Source organism: Odontesthes bonariensis, chromosome 7, assembly GCF_027942865.1.
Source record: "Odontesthes bonariensis isolate fOdoBon6 chromosome 7, fOdoBon6.hap1, whole genome shotgun sequence".
Lineage (NCBI taxonomy): Eukaryota > Metazoa > Chordata > Actinopteri > Atheriniformes > Atherinopsidae > Odontesthes > Odontesthes bonariensis.
The window spans coordinates 24,545,899-24,563,597 of record NC_134512.1 but is presented as its reverse complement, the minus strand read 5'-3'; the positions used below and the strand labels follow the sequence as shown (position 1 = coordinate 24,563,597).

The following is a 17,699-nucleotide window of genomic DNA, read 5'->3' as shown; positions in this document are numbered from 1 at the left end:
AACTGATGTTTGTCTTCATATTTAAATCTATGGTGTCATCAGGCAAACATCTAAAGAGTTCAGTCATGTCTGATTAAGAATGCCAAGTCTGTCACTAGATTAAAGGGGGAAAAAAAAGGATTATTTTAAAATTGGAGTAGATTTTAAACAACTGCCAACGTATCGAGGAAATTTAATCTGAGAGCAGACTTTCTGATCCAAACGTATGTCACCTCCTCACAGATTCTGCAGCTAAGTGTGTTAAAATGCACCCTTTGTACAATCAGAGAGAAAATGTTCCAAGTTTTTTTCAGGACAAATGGCAGGAAAAGGCCCTTTTTTTTCTTCAAATAGAACACCGCCAGAGCATAAATGCAATTAGCAAATGGATAGACTACAGTATTTGGAACAAATGTGCTCTGGACAGATCAAAAAGTTTAGTTTTTTGTTACTGTTTGGTCACAGTGACATTAGTCGTGCTTGTTGCAGGTCACGTGAACCACATGTAAATGTGGGCCACGGTGGTGGGAGTGTTATGGTTTGGGGTTGCTCCACTGCCTCACGGGCTGCTAAAGAATTCTGTCGATATGGTGATATGGTATGTTGTCCAAAAGCTGAAGCTGCGGGTTGAACAGATTTCAAAGAAAAATGAAGAATAAAAAGGAAAGAAAAAAATAAATTTTACATGTATCTTACTTTGAAGATCTAATCACTGAGTTTCCTGTATGTCTGAGTCTGATCAGCTTGGCGCAGGGCTGAGATTCCCTCCGGTGATGGGATAATTTTGCTGCCATAAAATGTATTTATTTATTTAAGAGGGAGGAAGGACAGAAAGCAGAGACCGGAAGCCCAGAGGCTTCCAGATGTTGCCGGATTTCGAAATAGGATCTGCCGCCATAAGGCTGAAATATCTCTCTCTTTTTCTTTTCTTTTTTAAGGAATAATAAAAGATGATTAAGAGATTCGATGTGGATATCATCAAAAGTTACAGTTTTAAAGATTCAACATGAGTTTTCATTTTCTTCTGTTTAACTTAGGATATATCTGCAATCTGAGTTCATTAGAGCTGGCTTTCCAAAGCTGCCAATTGACTGATAAAGGAGCAAACATGATGGATGCATAGCAACACAAGTGATGCAGTTTTATAAAGCACTGAGAAAGAAATGGACATCCCAAACTACACATTAAACGTGGGATCCATGAGACTGCCATGAGGCTGTGAACTGACGCGTGTTCTGTAATATTACTCATCTGTTCAAATTCAGACAAGATCTCAATTTCAGTGAAGAAATCAATCTAAGCCCTGGCACGGCAGCAAAGAAATGGCATTTAATCAGGGCTGGTAGAGGCGCTCTGTCGGTTTGCTCCACGGGGCTCAAAGCAACGCAGATTATTGCTGTTTACAATCCGCGATCCAATTTGGGCATTTTTGAGAAGCAACACAGGACATAAATTCTCAATCGAAATGCGTTGCCACGTGATTCTTTTTTCTTTTTTTCTTTTTTTTAATTTTGATGACGACAGACTTGGGGCGGGTCTCGTCGATGTAGTGCACTTCCTGCTTCTCTGCTCTGGTTTCGCCTGATCAGCTGCTTCAGCCTTATATCCGACGAAAGACACAATGTCACATCAAACGGGCATTCAAGGTAGATGAGTTGGGTTTTTTTCTACTTCTAGCGCCTCTGAGTTTCTCTACTTTGCTGTGGGACTGTGCGATTCCAGCGTGAGCTTTAAGCGCCTGCAACGATTCATTGCAACTAGAAGCTAGCGCCAAGTTAGCTAGCAACACCTAGCTAGCTAGTCAGCTTCGTGCTACTGTGATTTGAATGGCCAGCGGTGCTCCGTCTGGACACTTGTAGGACTGATAGTGCTTTGCTAGTTTATGAGCCACCAAAAAACCCCATTTTTTAAGCATTTTATTTACTAAGCTTCAAAGGGCATTCGTGTGCCAGCTCCTTAGCATGAAATTGAAACCAGGCAACGATAAATGAATGTTAGGGAAAATGTTTTAAGTTTTTGCCTCGCGCGGAGGGGGAGACGCCTTCGTTGGAATCAGCTGCTCGTCTGGTACCTGTCGGCGTTTCCGTAAATGCGTGAATAGCACCGAAATGATCCCGTCACGTTACAAAAATGATTGAAAGTTGGGTGTGACCTACATTACACGGCGGGACACGCGAGGGGAATTGTTGGTTTGAATTTACAAATTAGATTTCCCTCGGATAAAGGGGGAACAAAAAAAACTGCAAACTGAATGAGATCGCAGACAGGGCGGTGTAGTAACGTTAAAGTGTATGTCCTTACAAACAGTTGTTAGAGCAGTCCAGCTCTGCCCCCTACACAATTCATTTAAAAAAAGCTCCAATTTTTTTTAAAAACTTGCGTTTGAGGCCCAATGAGTTCAGTTTACAGTCACTCAAACCCAGCGATAGTGGTTTTCCAACAACGATTATTTAGAGAACATGGCGGCTTATTGCTGATGCGTGATACTTTTCAGGGTTTAAAGTGTATAAAGCTGATGAATGTCCTGAGGGGAGTGAAAGCATCTCTCCGGGGGCTGCCTGCACTGCAGATGCATCTACATTTCTTTTCTCTTTAATGGCTCCATGCATGGCACTTGCTGCTCCGGGTTCCTCCACAGTCCGATTCATGAAACTTTTAGGTGCAGACTTACCGTGACTCAGTGTGGCCCCCTTTTCCTTTTTTTTGTAAAGTTTTGTTGCCGAGCTTGCATGCTAAAACCGAAGGCTGACCTTCCCTGTCTCCTGTCTCTTCTCAGCGGGCAATGATGTGAAGGATATCTTTGCCAGTGCCAGGAGCGGAGACCAGTATCGAGTCTTAAAGATTGTCATTGAGGACGGTAAGCAGTGCCCCATTAGTCCTGGTATTTGCCCCCAGCTTCCTTTGCCAAGAAAATGCTTTTACCTGACACTGTGCCCAAAGCCCTGACAAACAAATCAATGTGGCCGCTCACATTTTTGTTGCTCACATCTGCTTTCCAGAGCAGCTGACTCTGGGCGGCACCAGGAAAGCATCTAAGAAGTGGGACCAGGAGTATGATTCCTTGGTGCTGCCCCTCCTCGAAGATGACGTGCCCTGCTACATTCTGTACCGGCTGGACTCCACTAACAACCAAGGCTACGAGTGGGTCCTCCTGGCCTGGTCACCGGACCATTCTACTGTAAGACAGCCGGGCCCTTTCTTCCTGTAATGAATAGCTTTCCATTCTTCGCGGCATTTGTCCTGCGCTGTTTTTGGGTGTCAGATGGGTGGGGTTTACCACATCAAAGTAGCTAGTCTTTGTATGCATTCATTACTTCCTAACAGACCTCTTGAAAACTAAGTAAGGGTAGATGATGGTGTTTTTCCAGGTAACCTGGTGCTTAACATCCAAACTTAATTTCTGACTCAGAGACAGGCTTTCGCGTTCTGTTTCTTAGTCATTCAAATGTGTTGAGCTTTTAATGTTTTTTTATTTATTTTTTTCCCTTTAACTCGCACAGTATCACCCAAGTGCTATTTTGTGTCATTGAAACTTAATGAACCGCGCCTGAAGCCGCTGTGATTCAGAATGGCCGTGACAAGCGATCGTGACTTCTGCAGCAGCGGAAAGAGGAATGTTGCGAGGAGCAGAGACGAGTGGCAGAGGGATATTTCTAGCTCTCTGGCTGCACAGTGGGACAGGGCTAAAAACTTACTTTCTGAGCCGTATAGCCGAGCTTAACATTCCTGTCCCCAGCTCGAAGCACGTCAGGTTGAGGCTTGCCTGGAAGTTGCTAAATCGTTTCGTAACCCAGCGCACTCTGTTGTGTTTTCAGTTTGAGCGGTCCTGTCAAGTTCGCTGCTCTTGTTTAGCCATAAACTCGTGAAATTCACACAGAGGGAATTTTAAATTAATTTGTGATCATTGGAAGGGTTTTTGGATAGTTTTTGTCGGTGAACCAGAGGGAAGAGGGCTGCTGTGAAATGATGGTTCCACAATGATTTTAAATGGTGCTTTTGAATGTATCCTTAAGGATACGCAGTCACCACTTGGAGGCGTCTAGTGCGAGGCTTTTTTAGGGTGAGTGCTACCCAGGTTATTTTCAGTTGAAAAATGTGCAGATGGTTCCCATAACGCATTCAGACCAAAGGCAGATGCTCCAGTAAAACTGTGATCCTTATTTATTTATTTATTTTTTCATACAAGTACAACTGTAAGGATAATCTCTCTGAGCAACACGCACCAGCTTGTGCACTTTAGTATACACAAAACGCACTAAAAGAGCCAGAAGAGCAGAGTCATTTCCTGCAAGGTAGCAAATGAGAACCATGTGGGACATTATGAGAACCACGCCTCACTGCGGTGTATCCCACAGTTTACATGTGGTGGTGGCTGGCACTGCTGCAATTTTATGGATGTTCCCAAAACATGTCGTATGCAGCCGGTCGGTAGTTGTGGACGTCTACCAGATTTTTCTTCCCAAATTATGAGAGCTGCTTGTCCGAATGACTTGGAACTTAGCACTATTCACCCAGTCCCCGGGCAATACAGCCGCAAAGTTTTCAGAAGGCTAAACAAACAGACGCGGAGTCATAACCGTCATTCTTTCAGTTCATTGTCAGAAACCACAATAAACAGAAAATGGGCGCAAAAAGTAAGAGGGCTCGTGATTTTTCTTAGCTGATTGACTTTCAAGTTTTCTCACAAACGCAAATTTGAATTCTTTACTTAACAGGTGCGACATAAAATGTTATATGCTGCTACCAGAGCAACACTGAAGAAAGAGTTTGGAGGCGGGCACATCAAGGATGAGATATTTGGTACCACAAAGGTATGTGGGACTACTACACGTTAAGTCAAGTGAAACTTTCTTTATTCACTGAGAAGCGTCATGAGTAATGCTTCAGTCTGCGTGTGAATGATTCATGATTGTGCTTTTTTGGGTTTTTTTGGGGGGGCTCCAGGACGATTTGAACTTCAGCGGTTACAGGAAATATCTGACCTCACAGGCTGCTCCTTTGCCCCTCACTGCTGCAGAGGAAGAACTGAGACAGATCAAACTCAATGAGGTAAACGCAGACAAAGCCCAGCGAGTCAGATTTCGTGTCTACTTGTTCCCTTGCCTGAAGTGGGCAGGCTCTTTCTCTGTTTCAGTTCTCAAAGGAGATGTGTCCATGTCGCCCTTGCACCACGTCAGGCTGCCAGTGTTGGAGTGAAAAATGGCTCAACTCAGCAGGCGGCACCGCACCTCCTAATGTGTGCGAGATGCAAAACCGAATAGAATCAGAGTGGGGTATCAATGAAGACCAGCGGTGCAGGCTTTTTTTAACAGCACAAGGTCAGCACCAGTGCAAGTGTGCATATGCTTGCCTGGCAGTATCAATAGAGTGCAGAGATGCTGATGTATTAGAATAGCAGGATGTTGGCAGAGAGGAATCTATTAGGCCTGTGCAGCTCACACTCATAGGTCCATAAAGGTAGTGTTTACAGTCGCAAATGTCACTCAGCCTGATCAACAAAGTGGCTTAGGAAGAGCTTTGTATGAGTGTTTAGAGGAGGTATTTCCATGTTGAGAGCTCCATGCAAATGAGAGGACTCTGAAGCTGAGAGTTGGGCAGTGATTCTGCGTGGAGCAGAGGTGAGCTCTATCATTGTGCTTTGCCTTTGTTGAGATAAGAAAGAGAAAGGCTGTAATGTGATATCTGCTGCATGCTGCTAATGTGGTCAGAGCCGTTTACACCGCTGATGTGAATAGCTGCACCAGACAGACTCTTACCAAAGAGAAATTTGAAGCACCTTCAGGGGTTTCACTCTTCAGACTTTGGGGCTGCCATTCCTACGAGTTTCTTTCTTCTTCTTCTTCTTTTCTGAGCAACAACCTCCTCTAATTGCTGCTCTCCCGGCCTGCCACATAAACAACAACTGTCTTTCCTACCATATATGGAAGTGGTTTGAGTACGACCGTCCGTCTTTAAAGTGTGGTCAATTAGAAAAAGCAGGAAATAGGAAGTGAGTATTCTGCTGTTGAGGGGAGATGATATACTGTGCCTAGATGTGTCCAGATGAAAAAGAGGCTTTTAAACATTTATCATTTGCCATATTTTGGAGAGTGCCCTGTTGTTGTTGTTTTTTTTGTTTTTTTTTTGCTAAGCAGATGGATAAAACCCTGCAACACTCATTTGGTATGCGAGGTAGCTTCATCAGAGGCTCAGTCATGTTTGCGCAGCATTTCATTTTGTGAGAACAGGCCTCTAAAAATAGATGCAATCCATCAGTGTAATCCCTCCAGCGTTCTCAGTGCCGGACGCCTCAGTGTGATTTCCTGGAGGTGCCTTGTCACTTCTGATACAAGCACCTTATCTGTAATCATCAGCCTCTGTCATTTAGGGTGTTTGTTGCACCTTTCTACCACCCGATGGAGAAAAGGAAGATTGATTATTTCATTTCACTTATCTGGAAGTTATAAGGACACTTTAAGTCATCAGTGAAAACGTGTCGGCATGTTAAAGCGTCGATTTGATCATTGATAGAAGTCGTGATGTTTGAAGATTAGTGAAAATATTCATTGATCGGCCTGGTTGAAGAGGTCCGGTGCAACTTTCTGATTTTAAGCGAGCGTGTCTCCGGCGGTGTTTGTGATGTGTTCAGGTGCAGACGGACATCAGCGTGGACACCAAGCAGCAGACTCTACAGGGAGTGGCTTTCCCCATTCACAAAGAAGCTGCTAAAGCACTTGTACGTTTTAGAGAGAAGAACATCAACTATGTACAGCTGGTAAGTTCTCATGTGTTGGTGCAAAGGTCACCTTTGCATGGCCAGTAATCTGTGCTTATCTGTTGTTTTATGTGATGTTGTTTGGAAAGAGAAAGATGTGTTGGGTCAGTTGTTTCGAGGCACAATGAGTCACTCATTTTGCCCAAAAAGCCTTTGTTTCAAGTTTTCCTCATTGCAATTCAGGGAGCTCGTGTCACACGATTAGATCAGTCTAAAGTACAAAGGAATAATTGAAACACTGTTTAGGCCCCGGCTCGGTTTTCCCTTTTTGTTTGTTGTTCTGACGGTTTTGCATAAAAGCATTTTGAATTATTTATTTATTTTCTTATTCACTGAATTTTTTACGCTTGGTTGCTACTGACGAGAAAATAGGTGACTCAATCCTTAAGAGAAGGGGAAGCATAGGCCCCATCTCAACTCCCACCTTTGACCCTGCCATTTGGTCTTATCCCCACATGTAGTAGGGGTAAAGTGACCCTTTCCTTCACGAGATATAAAGTTCTTGCTTAAGCAAGTTAAAGAACACCTGTTTGTAACTTTCCACCTGTGCTTTATAAACCTCAAATCAGCAGTTTATTTGAACTTCAGCTGTATTGAAATGTGCACTTTGTCCATTTTCAGCTCATGTCCCCCAGGGCTCCAGAGGTCGCACGTGCGACCTATTTTCTCAATGGTGCGACTAAAAAAAATCTGAGGTCGCACTGGTGCGACCACCCATTCGAGGGGGAAAAAAAAAGTCTATGCGACTGAAAGTCTCCCTGTGGTTCAACAACAGACACATTAAACCCATATCGTGGTCTTAATCAATCAGAGATAGTGAAGGGCGGGACCCCTCTCTGATTGGCCCGTGTACGTTTGAACACGCGTGTGCTGTAGTCAGACAGAGGTGATGAACCTCTGATAATGAGCCACATACATTGGACTCCGAGCCAGAACCAACTGAAATTAAAAGGGGTAAAGTGTATACATTTCGAAGAGAAGTGGCTTGACCAGTTTCCCTGGCTAAAATACAGTAAAGCCGATAATATAATGCACTGCATTTACTGTAAAGAGTGTGGGAAGTCCATGGCTGGCTATAGTGCATTTGTGACTGGTTCTAATACATTTCGAATTGAAACGCTGAAAAAGCACAACGCATCTATGAAACACAATTTATAGGAGTCATCGCAGATACATTTGAAAAAAAGACGTCTGCGCTAATTGCGAACAGTGAGCACATGGCATTCCTGATCGACGGAGACACAGATATCGCCACAAAGGAATGCGTCATTGTGTATGGCCGTATCTTGAGGAGAGGAAGACCGGTGAATATACTTATATATATATATATATATATATATATATATATATATATATTATATATATATATATATATATTATATAACCCAACTACAGGAGTTGGCCATCCGAGGGGCATGTGACTGCAATGGAGGATGGTCCATAAGACATTGAGCCATGAGATGTTCATTTTGAAGCCCTTAAAGACATGGTTGGTAATCCTGTTCAGAAACACATTTTGTAATACTGGGTGAAATGGTCCATCTATCCTGAGAGAAATCTATACAAGATGTATTTAGAAAAAGGGACGAAAATAATCAGACCTCTGTGGCAGCTGCAGGACTGAGAAAAAGCTGACCAATCCGAGATCAGCGTCCCGCTGATCTCGGATTGGTCGCCTACAAAAAACCAATCAGATGCCTCTGCTTTCTGCCTACGCCCCCCTCTGCCGGCTCCCTGCTCCATGTGCGCATGCGGTTCTACCGGCTTTGGATGAAGCACTGACGGAATGGGGAGGGGGGGGGTGGAGCTTAGAGGAGGGGACACTTTCGAATCTTGCTAGCTCTCTTACTAGCTCTCTAGGATTACCTACCATAGCTTTAAAACACTTAGAATTTTAATTGAGATTTTCTTTTTATTTCATTTATCTTAAGTTTAAATTTCAGGTCAGTGAAGCACTTTAAGCACCAACACTTTTTCAGTAAGTTTGTAGAATTCTGCTTCAAATAAAGAACTTTATTTTGACCAGATTGCTAGTTAATCATTTACAAGTCAATATTTCCCATATGGTTTTTTAAGCGATTATTTAAAAAAAAAAAAAAAAAAACTTTTGTGCTGGTGCACCTAAGAAAAAAAGTTAGGCGCACCAGTGCAAAAAGTTAGTCTAGTGCCCTGTCCCCAGTCAGGGAGAGGGTGGTTAAAACGTCGCTGCAATGTGATATTGAAAGCGCAACAGATAGCGGAGCTTTAGTAACATAAACTGACCGTCATCAGGCGCAGCTCACAATGTGTAGTGGCCACATGTGCAAATATTGAGATCGCCTTTCACCTCTTTTGTCCACAGAAAATAGATGCTGCAAACGAGATCATTCTTCTGTGCAACACTGAGCCGACAGAGCTGAAAGACCTGCCAAGGAGGGTCCCAAAAGATTCTCCGCGTTACCACTTCTTCCTCTACAAACATTCCCACGAAGGCGACTACCTGGAGTCCACAGGTGTGTAGACTCTGGCGAGCCATTTCAACCAGTTTACTGAACCCATGTTCTTCTTGTACAGGCTTCTGATGGTCTGAATGGCAGGCCTTGTTCGCTCACTTCCTCGTCCTTTTTCCCCCCGTAGTGTTCATTTATTCCATGCCCGGGTACAAGTGTAGCATCCGGGAGAGGATGCTGTATTCCAGCTGCAAAAACAACCTGGTTGAAATGGTGGAAGACAAACTCCAAATTGAAATAGAAAAAAAGGTAGGAGAAACTGATGAGAGAAGACGTGAGAAAGGTGTTGACGGTTTCTTACTTGTATGTGATGTTGCAACATGCCCGTATTTTACATTCGTGTGAAGAAGAAATTTCACTCGCTTTCAGCTCTAAGGTTTTATATGCCATCCATCCATCCATTATCTTCCGCTGGTCCGGGGATCGGGTCGCGGGGGCAGCAGCTTGAGCAAAGAGACCCAGACGTCCCTGTCCCCGGCCACTTCCTCCAGCTCTTCTGGGGGGACCCCGAGGCGTTCCCAGGCCAGCCGAGAGACATAGTCTCTCCAACGTGTCCTGGGTCTTCCCCGGGGCCTCCTCCCAGTGGGACGGGCCCGGAACACCTCACCGGGGAGGCGTCCAGGAGGCATTCTCACCAGATGCCCGAGCCACCTCATCTGACTCCTCTCGATGCGGAGGAGCAGCGGTTCTACTCCGAGCCCCTCCCGGATGACCGAGCTTCTCACCCTATCTCTAAGGGAGAGCCCAGACACCCTGCGGAGGAAACTCATTTCGGCCGCTTGTATTCGCGATCTCGTTCTTTCGGTCACTACCCACAGCTCGTGACCATAGGTGAGGGTAGGAACATAGATTGACCGGTAAATCGAGAGCTTCGCCTTCTGGCTCAGCTCCTTCTTCACCACGACGGGCCGGTGCAGAGCCCGCATCACTGCAGACGCCGCACCAATCCGTCTGTCAATCTCCTGTTCCATTCGTCCCTCACTCGTGAACAAGACCCCGAGATACTTGAACTCCTCCACTTGGGGAAGGATCTCATTCCCGACCCGAAGAGAGCATTCCACCCTTTTTTATATGTCGAGACATAATTCAGTTGAGTTAGAAAAAGACACAGAGAAGCAAAGATTGTTAGGAGAAGTTGCCTGGAGAAAGCCTCTTCTCTGAAAACAACATGGCAGCACAGCAGAGGTTCACAAAGGGGCGTCTGAACAAACCCACAAGACTTCTGGAACAATGTCCAGACCAAAGTGCATTATGTTTGCACAGCACCACGTTTGGGGAGCGCTAAACGAAACACGTGACCACAAACGCCTCATACCAACTGTCAAGCACGGTGGTGAACGGGTCATGATTTGGGTCATTTGTTTTGCGACCGCAGGACCTTGCAGGACACCTTGCAGTCATTGAGTCCACCGTGAACTCCTCTGTACACCTAAACATTCTAGATTGGAATGTGGATCCATCTGTCTGACAGTGAAAGCTTGGCTGAAATAGGCTCATTCAAGAGGACGATGATCCCGATAAACCAACAAATCTGCAAGAGAGCGACTGAAAAAGAAAAGAGTTCAAGGTGCTGCAATGGTCCAGTCAAAGTCCAGACCTCAACCTGACTTTAGAAATAAAATGTCTACAAACCACAGCGAGCTAACGACCCGCTCGGGGCAGACCTACCTGCCGGCTGGTTTGGGGAAGAAGGTGGCTGGGAAAGGGGAGTCTCTGCGTAGACTGTTGTCCCTGCGACCTGATCCCGGATTGAAGGAGAGTGTTCTTTCTTTCTCACATGACTGTACAATAATTGTGATATTTAAAAATGATGTGCTCATATCAAGTCTATGTGCTGGTTCTTGCACCTCAAGGCTGTTTCACACATGCCCTAAAATTAGCCGACAGGTTCCTGCAGCTTGCTTGCTTGTCATAAGCAGCTACAGATTAAAAACTCGACTGCAGGTGATATTCGACCCTGCGTTCTCACCTAAGCTTGAAACCTATTTACCAAAAAGTGGAAATTGCTCAAAGATTGGGAGCTTTCCAGTTTCATACATTGTATTCTCCACCTTTTTCCTAGTTGGAAATAGAAAATGGGGAAGAACTGACGAGTGATTTCCTGTACGAGGAGGTGCATCCCAAGCAGCACGCACACAAGCAGGCCTTCGCCAAGCCCAAAGGCCCGGCTGGTAAGAGGGGCGGCCGCCGCATCACCCGACCACCCGCCGAGGGAGAGGAGGAAGATTAAAACAGACCTCAGCAGCCGACCGCCACCTCCTCCCTGAGCACGTTCCACGGTGGAACATTCCTGCGACAGGGAGGAGGAGGGGGGGAGGTGAATATTTGACACGCTTTGTACAAAAGTATAAGACGATAACCTCATATTCCCACAGAGTTCCCCCAGAGAGCCAACTATGCACGCCAAGGACAACTGAGCAACGGCACACTTTGGAATTTCCATTTGTAGCTTGCCAAATGGAAGCGTATTTATGTATGTTAGTACAAACACACACACACACACAAAAAGCTTGATTCAAAGGAGCCCAAAGTCAAAGTTGAGGTTTTTACATTGTTGCCAGCTCTGACGCTTAAAAAAAAAAGAAAAGAAACGTTTCTGCGATAGAATGTGAACTCGCGCCAACCCGATAGAAAAATTCCCATTTCGAGTTCACAAGCTTAAATCCTAAACTTGCATTCCTTTACGTCCGTGTCAATTCCATGTTTTTGTGTCTAACGCGTAGAACGTCGCCACCGTTTGCACTATGAGGTGTTCCAAAGCAGAAAAAGATTCTAACCATCCCACGTGTCTGTCGATTCATTTTAACAGTGCATTTTATATTGGAAAAAATAAAAATTGACTTCTTTTTTGATATAACTGTGGTTTACATGACGACAAAAAAAAAAAAAAAAAATCATCTGCTGAGAAACTTATTTTTCTATGCAAGTGCTGTAAATGTACATATTGTAGCTGTGTTGATGCTCTTATGATTAAGAAACAGTTCTGGTGATTGTAAATGTCAGTGAGGATTACAGTGGAGAGAACTGGGGCTTCCAGAAATATTACATCAATACATCCCAGATTTCGCTGAGAGGAAGCTATTCAAACTTGGCTGGTTCCCACCAAGAAGGGAATGCCATGCTAACGGATAGGAAAAGGGAAATACTACTAAGTACCTTGATTAAAATGTTGCCACATCCACTGGTCTACTCATTAACTTTAGGCAAACTACTAAGCTCACCTCATGTGTAAAGGGAAAAAGATCCCTTTAGTCATACAATGCCATTGTGATAGAAAAACAAACCTGTTTGGTCTTATTTGTTTTCTTACAAATCTTTCTTTTAAAGAGGAAAAAATAAAATATTTAAATCACCTTTGCATTCAATTTTATTCTTTCTCAATAAATACAAAGCAACGCTGAGGGGAACAACGGCCATTTTCTTTCCAGAAGAACATCATCATTGCAGCGTGTTTTGGGATAATAAACTTTAAATCTACAGGTTGCAGTCAACAGAACAAATTTCACCTGAGAAGTTGAGGCTACAGTAATAAAAAAACACAGGTATCAAAATATACAAAATCAAATGTTTTTGAAGCATCTGTCCGTCCCGTTTTCTATATCCGCTGCATCCAGCTCAGCCTTCAGCGGTCACCGTCGGGATGAATTTTGTCAGTCTGGACACTAAAACCGGTGCGGGGCTCAGTCACTTCCTCTGGGATGTTGGACTTCAATCATCCCTTAAAATCCACCGAAATGCTTTTGACAACGCTGTGAATCTCTGAGAGGACCTGTTGAGACAAAGGTAATAAAAAAAAAAAAAAAGAGTAAGCCAAAAGAGAAGAACTGTTGCGCTTAGATGCATCGCTTCGAATGTTAGCTGCTCAGATGACAGCTGATCGTGTGATCATACACATGCGTCCTGAGTGACAATACCAAATGTAATCAGGACCATCAAACACTTTGGTGTGCTACAAGGGGCTAGTTTGGCACTCTAAACAAAGAAACACTTTTTTTTTTCTTTTTTTTTTATTCATAACAAATTTGGACTAATCAGCTGACCAATGTGAGCAGACTCACATCACACAACAGTGACTTTGCCTCACTCACTCTACCTGTTTGATGACTGGCCGTTGGTTTTTTCTGTCGTGGAGGCAGTTGCATGCCAAACAGTAGACACTCTCCACCTGGCTCAGCTCCCAGTCAATCATCTTTTTATCCACAAAGTCCTCCAGAGTCAGCGCCTCGTCCTCATCGTCTATGTCATACCTCATTTCCATCTGGGAGAGGAAGGGGAATTTCATTTTAAGCAGCCGTTCGCATTTAGTCACGGGGCTGCATACTGAGCAGCAGTTGAGGCTGTCCAGTTTTTTCTGTTAGCTGATAACATGCCCTTATTAAATAAAAAGCATGTAATAACTCGTAATCGCAAACTGTGGCTGAGCAGAAACACACGGTGAAAGCCTCTTTTGCACTGCTCACCAAGAACTGCGGCTCCTGGTTTTCATTGGCTGGCGGGAGTCCTGACAATATTTCGAGCAGCACCTGCAAACGGACAGAGAGATGAGGTTAATTACATCGCTCCAGGCGGCAGGCAACCTTTATTACCGCACCGTGTGCCAGATGGCTCCGCCGATACCGTCGTGTTCCCACAGCTGCCCAAACAGGACACACTGAATGAGCTGTGCGTAGTGAACTACACTGAAGTAAAGTGATGACTCGACCATTCCTGCACTGGATAATATGTCTGATGTTTCATGGCTGAGGCCCTGAACTGATTCGGATTTTTAGTGGGAAAACAAGGAAAGACGATACACAACACAGAGCCCGAGTTTCGCAGATGGGATGAAATGTACACTGTAATGTATGCGTCAGTGGTTTGGAAGAACCGAACACTACAAGGAATCTGCTGAGCAGTGTTCTAAAGCTTCACTTCGTCAGTTCCGCTGTCCCTAGCACATTAATCCAGGTGTGTGTGCAGAAAGGCCTACCACTCCAAAGCTGAACACGTCCGATTTTGGGGTGATCTGTCCTCTGAGCATTTCGGGTGCCATGTACGCAGGGGTGCCCATGATCCTCTCAGTCATCACGGTCTCCGACGTGCCACTGGCCGACGCTCTCGTCAGCCCAAAGTCGGACACTTTGGCGGAAAAGTTTTCATCTAACAGGATGTTTGCGCTAGGAGAAAACGTGACAAAAAAGCAACAGAGCCATCGCGCTTACAGTTTGGGATGTAAACGGTCTAAACTTCATGTGAAAGATTATGTCAAAGATCTCATCTACCTTTTAACATCTCTGTGGACATGATGGTTGGAGTGCAGATACTCCAAACCTCGAGCTGTTCCTTCCGCTATCAAGCATCTCTGTTGCCAAGTAAGGGGAGGACTTCTGTCCTACAGGGACCAAAGACAGGCGGTTAAATGTTAATTAGTTAAATGAAAGACCCGGTCGGTCACTGGCAGGCAGCGTGAGTGTGGAACACTGAGCAGCGCTTACGAGGCAAGCGAGCCGATCCAGCAAAGATCCGTTTGACATGAAGGCGTACACTAAACAAAGGTGCTGTTCATCGCAGGAAAACCCGATCAGGTCAACCAAGTTGTCGTGTTTTAACCTGTAAGACAAACAGTTTTATCACCGGCAGCATGGCGAGCGTGACGCATCAAGACGCATCAAACTTACACTCTCAGCGTTTGGATCTCTTGGTTAAACTGAGCTTGCAACTTGTCCAGAGGCATGTCCTGCATCTAAGAGGGATAATTGTGTGCATTGTGATTTACAGGCTCCACAACAGCGTGCGCTTCTTTTTTTTTTTTTTTAAATGAAAAACACTTCCGCTTACTGGATTTAGTTTTTTCACTGCAACAGGTGTGTTGTTCAGGAGACCTTTGTAGACTGTCCCAAAGCCTCCCTCTCCTAAACGGCTGCCACCGTCCGATGTGGAACGGTTGTCAAAGTTGCCTGTGATCCTCAACAGCTCACTGTACAGGAAACTGGAGAAACTCCCTGATCAGGAACACACAGAGGCATCATATTTTGGGGTTAAGGCGCCAGTGCTGCCACCTGCTGGTGTGTTGAGTGAAATAACAACTGTCCAGAGACTGCAGCATCATTTAACTTGGGGGCATGTCCGTGACGCATTTCCAGGTTACTTTACACAGTAACTCTACAGAAGAACAACCCATCAAAACAAGAAACTGCAGCACAAAGGCGAATTGAACTTGAAATGCTGTTTTCTTAACGAATACTACTGTGAGTACGTTTGCGGGGAAAGTGAGGTGCACCCACCCGTGTGTCCCGCTTCACTGTTCTCCAGAAGCAGTTGTGTTCGCAGAGAAGAGCCGGCAGGTGGGGGCCCCGTCTCCCCCTCCCCCTCCCCCATCAGTCTGGTTGGCGGGGCTCTGTCCGTTTCGGAGGAAGAGGCCTGCTGTGTCTCTGCTGATAAAAGCTCTTCCATTGTGAGTGGAAGACAGCAAATACGGTGACGTAACGTTAGTAGCGGGACTACCATTGTACAGTTTGTCATCATTATTTCTGAAGCCTTGAAAAAATATATATTTTATTTTAAAATCATACCAGGCAGCAGGACACCAACAGCGGCCAGTAACTTGTGACTCATCAAGATGTCCACAAGTTCCCCCACTGTGCTGTTGGTGGTCCCCCAGTCATTCAACAGCTCCACCGTGGGACTCTTCCCCTGTGCCACGAGACCTTCAAATCTCCTACGGAGAGACGGGCAGTTGGCAGCTGTGTTGGTATGTAAATTTGCACACACGTCAGGTTGTCTATCGCTGCCTTACCTGACATGATGCTGGGAGTACCTCGGCTCCCCGCTCGGCTTCCGTATAGACACGGCCACATCTTTCCAATTGTCCTGAGGGTCCAAAAAGTCGGACAGCGTTCGACGTAAACCATAACTAATGTTGCGAATATAAGTACCGGAAGTCACTGAAGAGTTCATTATTCAAGAAATTTCTAACGATACCTGATTTGGGTGTTTTTAACGGAACGTCATGTTGACACTATAAAACAGTGTACGAGTGTTAGTTGTGCTCCAAAGGCTGCATTTAAGCTCACAGTTCAGCAGAGTGCGACTTTCCTAAATTGAGCAACTTCCCCTCGCGTAACCGAACAGGGCTGCCTCACTGGCAGTCTCCACCTACAATGCGGAAACATAAAGCATTAGTGAATAAAAAGCACAGTCTAGCGTGCTTTTGTCCGGTGACGCGAACAAAAACAAACACTTTTCAAGTCCCCGCGCGTTTCAAAGATTCTGATTATGCTGAAGCGAACACAGAGAGGAGGCAGATACTGTGGTTGCTCATAGGTTTACGGCGGAACAGTGCCCTCTAGAGGATGTTATCAAGACTGGCAATTTCTCTGTTAAGTCAATAATATGAAACCCCTCATGCGATACCACTCTAAAAGTCATATTCAGGTAATCACTTTACAGTATGTAAAAGTCAAGCATCCAAAACTAAATAAAACTGTTTAGTTTGAGAGAATAAAACTGATTTGTTTGGCTTAAAGAGGCCTTTATGTAAATATATAGTTAATATTTAACTTAATTTGCAGCGTTTTATATTCATGCTGAGCATGGCACATCTAAGCCCACAAAAAGTGTTTCTTTATCGAGACTTTGCCTTGATATTCATAACACATTCATGTCACAACACAAATTTAATGCAACAATTACAATAATCATGCATGTAGCATGTGAGAAAAAATATTTATTTCTCAAAATATCGTCAGTCATTCAGAACAAACGCAATGTATCGCATACTTTTGTATGGTTGCTTTAAACTGTCGCATTGTAGATTGCCAAATGTGTGTAACAGCTCCTGCGCTTATGGCACCAACTGGAGCTGAATGGAGGTAGGTGTGATAAGTGGAGCAGAACAGGGTGTGCGGATTGGAGCTGTGTCAACTTCAAAAAGCACTGTTCACAGAAAACGACTGCCGGCGAGAACCGTGCCTTGGATGCAGCAGTTTAACATTAAAAGACACGACAACAATAAAATACTTTTCCCCTTTATGCTGTCTCAACCTACGAGGCATGAAAACCCCAGTTTGCCTAGTTGAGGGTCAAATCGTCCAGCCAAAAAGCAATAGTTACATAAAAGGCTCTTCATCACATGTAGTGGAGGAGAAACTTCTATCCTAAAGTTATAGGCTAAACTAAACTGCCTCATTAAATCAGATTTGTGGAAAGCATTTTACAAAATGGTGTGCTTGATGCTATTTACATTGTAGACTGGAGGGTCTCTCCCTTAATGGGTGAGTTGATGTGGATGTGGATGTGGATGGAGAAAAATTTCAGCCTAACATCTATAATCATGTGAAACGTGACAGTGTGGCTGGCAGTTGTTAAGATATTCCAGTTTGACTTGAAGCGGTGAACTGACCGTAAAGTCGGACCACTGGAATAGTTCAGTTGTTGTGCACAAACCAAACTGAGAGAAACAAAGAGAAAGTGTTATCAGTCACCTTGAGACTCTCTCT

At 44.6% G+C, this 17,699-nt stretch overlaps 2 protein-coding genes across 2 annotated transcripts; one reads left to right on the top strand and one right to left on the bottom strand.

Moving 5' to 3' along the window:
- Positions 1-1,513: 1,513 nt before the first annotated feature.
- Positions 1,514-12,575, top strand: twf1a (twinfilin actin-binding protein 1a). The gene is made up of 9 exons (XM_075470264.1): positions 1,514-1,625; positions 2,756-2,836; positions 2,979-3,157; positions 4,695-4,790; positions 4,924-5,028; positions 6,608-6,733; positions 9,075-9,225; positions 9,350-9,471; positions 11,285-12,575. The coding sequence occupies exons 1-9, from the start codon at positions 1,601-1,603 to the stop codon at positions 11,450-11,452; spliced, it is 1,053 nt and encodes a 350-aa protein (XP_075326379.1). The 5' UTR covers positions 1,514-1,600; the 3' UTR covers positions 11,453-12,575.
- irak4 (interleukin-1 receptor-associated kinase 4) lies at positions 12,553-16,487 on the bottom strand. The gene is made up of 11 exons (XM_075470263.1): positions 15,998-16,487; positions 15,774-15,919; positions 15,486-15,647; positions 15,040-15,203; positions 14,880-14,944; positions 14,697-14,811; positions 14,484-14,593; positions 14,192-14,378; positions 13,683-13,745; positions 13,316-13,480; positions 12,553-12,991 (listed from the first exon to the last, which is right to left on the bottom strand). Exons 1-11 carry the CDS (start codon positions 16,156-16,158, stop codon positions 12,935-12,937), a joined length of 1,395 nt encoding a protein of 464 aa, XP_075326378.1. The 5' UTR covers positions 16,159-16,487; the 3' UTR covers positions 12,553-12,934.
- Between the last annotated feature and the right edge of the window lie 1,212 nt (positions 16,488-17,699).